At 34.7% G+C, this 2,500-nt stretch overlaps 1 protein-coding gene across 3 annotated transcripts in view; it reads right to left on the bottom strand.

Annotated features, from left to right (window-relative positions):
- Positions 1-2,500, bottom strand: part of LOC143035348 (lipase 3-like) — a 44,589-nt gene that overhangs the window by 9,700 nt on the left and 32,389 nt on the right. For all 3 annotated transcript variants that reach the window (XM_076202335.1, XM_076202336.1, XM_076202337.1), the window contains exon 5: positions 2,061-2,211. In XM_076202335.1, coding sequence (XP_076058450.1) covers positions 2,061-2,211 — 151 coding nt within the window. The remainder of the gene's footprint in view (positions 1-2,060; positions 2,212-2,500) is intronic.

Here is a 2,500-nt window from a genome sequence, read left to right as displayed (position 1 = left end):
GTCTCTAGTTATTCAAATGGAGGCTGGAGGGAGATTGTGGGAGCAACAATAGCTCAGTATGATATTCCCTTAAAGCTGTCTCTACGGAAAGCTGTCACATCTCGCCACGAAGACTAAATTAATTTTTTTTATTAGAGTCACTTCACTTGTTTCAGTACTATACATTGCTACAGAGCTCAGTGAAAGTGACGCGACTGTGAACAGAGGGTTTCGTTCATTATCGGTCATCGTACCAAATTTTACCATTAAATAATGATTATAATCGAAAAAGAAACAATCTAAGTTGATTCGCTTTTGTAGGAACCTGTGCTTCCGTTCTCACTATTTCTGGTTATGTCCTGTTGAAACATCAATATTTTAGATTAAAATAACACTGCAAGGCGACTACTGTACAGTTATCAATTCCGAATTCTCGGCAACTCAGTTATATCTGTTTAAATTGATTGAAGACTTTTGGTATTTGTTGGTGTGGCCGCATCCGGCATGAAACAACACTGCGAAATGCTACCCCACCTCCGGCATGGAACTACAGAAGACAAACGTCAGGCAGTTGATGTCGAGTCGGCACAGTGACTAGACGTCGCCGCAGGCGACATTGTGTCAAATAATACCGAGTGTTTGAACTAATTTAATCCCAAGGATCATACAACTGAACCCATGTATAGATAAAAATAAGTAATCTATGTGAACTATTCGACAAATTTGAATATGTGAAAGAGCGAATTATAAATTTTAGGGTGAGCACTTCATTCTATGGTAATTACAGTTATAGTTGGTTATTATTCTTTAAAAACCCTTCCTTACAAATATATATATATATATATATATATATATATATATATATATATATATATATATATATATGTGTGTGTGTGTGTGTGTGTGTGTGTGTGTGTGTGTGTGTGTGTGTACAGCACTGAATGGGTCCCAGTGATTAGAGATACATTTTAACAACCACAATGCACTTTAATTCTAAGCCATCAAAGGCCAGCATGCTGAAATTGAAAGGTGGTACTGCCCAGGACTCGAATCCGGCATCCTCATGACAAGTGCGACAGTGACTAACCAACTAGGCTATCAAGAGATCTCTCTCTTGATAGCCTAGTTGGTATATATATGTATATGTACGTATGCTTAATTAAATGCGACAGCATTCTGGAAGTTATTGATTTTCTTTCTTGTTTTCGATTTTCCTAATTGTACTCTTCTCTTGGATGGGGTGGGCATAAACTAATTCCCTATATTTTTCCATTTTATTAATCGACGTTTCGTCTTTATTAAGACGTCTTCTGGTATTTCTGTTTTAAAGATACAGTAAATATTTGTGATACTACATGTTGGAATTTAAATTACATTAATGGTTGGACATATACAAGATTATATTTACAAATCAATAATTTTAAAATTAAGTTTAACACAGTAAAATTACATTTTAGATTTGACGAAAAATAAAATTACTACTACATGCCTTATAGATGAAAGGTTTTCTTAATATAAATGGCTGCGGTCATCCAGAGTGACGATCTAATCGACAGCCATTTAAATTAAGGAAACCTTTCACCTATAAGGCATGTAGTAGTAATTTTATTTTTCGTCAAATTTAAAATGTAATTTTACGGTGTTAAACTTAATTGTAAAATGTTTGATTTGTAAATATAATCTTGTATATGTCCAATCATTAATGTAATTTAAATTCCAACTTGTAGTATCACAAATATTTATTGTATCTTTAAAACAGAAATACCGCAAGATGTCTTAATAAAACGAAACGTCATGTAATAAAATGGAAAACTATAGGGAATTAGTTTATGCCCCCCCCCCCCATCCAAGGGAAGAGTATAATTAGGAAAATCGAAAACACAAGAAAGAAAATCAATAACATCCAGAATGCTGTCGTATTTAATCAAACTTGTATTAAAGAAAATCTGCTTCTAAAATACACCAATGTATATATATATATATATATATATATATATATATATATATATATATATATATATATATATATAATATGAATTAATCAATATATGAAAATAAAAATATGTTACATAGGTACTCACCTTTTGATTGAAGTGGGGAAAGTAGTGCATCATGATGAAGAAGGCGGTGGTGCCCATAGAATGCCCGACGTAGTAAAGGTCGCTCTGGCCTGTCTGGTCGAGGACATACTGGACCAAGGCTGGAAGGTCGTAGATCCCGATCTCGTCCAAGCTGACAGAACGAAGACGAGGTCGTAAGAAGATAAGATCTTACTGGTAAAGACTAGCCCAAGTTTAGACAATTCCAGTTACCCGAAGAGTTTTCTAAAATGCTCTGTGCATTTGAAGATACTGTCTTTCTAGTTCCTTGGTTACCAACTTAGCCCCCCCCCCCCCCAAGGGAGGCGTGAGGAAGATACAAGCGGTGCGTGAAGTCGTCTGTTCAAAAGTCATTGTTTTATGAGAATAATAAAATAATTCTAAGAACAAGTATCTGCCGTCACGTACATGCAAAGTATAAT

The sequence above is a fragment of the Oratosquilla oratoria genome, chromosome 18, assembly GCF_046742065.1.
Source record: "Oratosquilla oratoria isolate Oo_2021 chromosome 18, ASM4674206v1, whole genome shotgun sequence".
NCBI classification, from domain to species: Eukaryota; Metazoa; Arthropoda; class Malacostraca; order Stomatopoda; family Squillidae; genus Oratosquilla; species Oratosquilla oratoria.
Note: the sequence above shows the minus strand (reverse complement) of the source record. Positions and strands in the feature narration are given on the sequence as shown.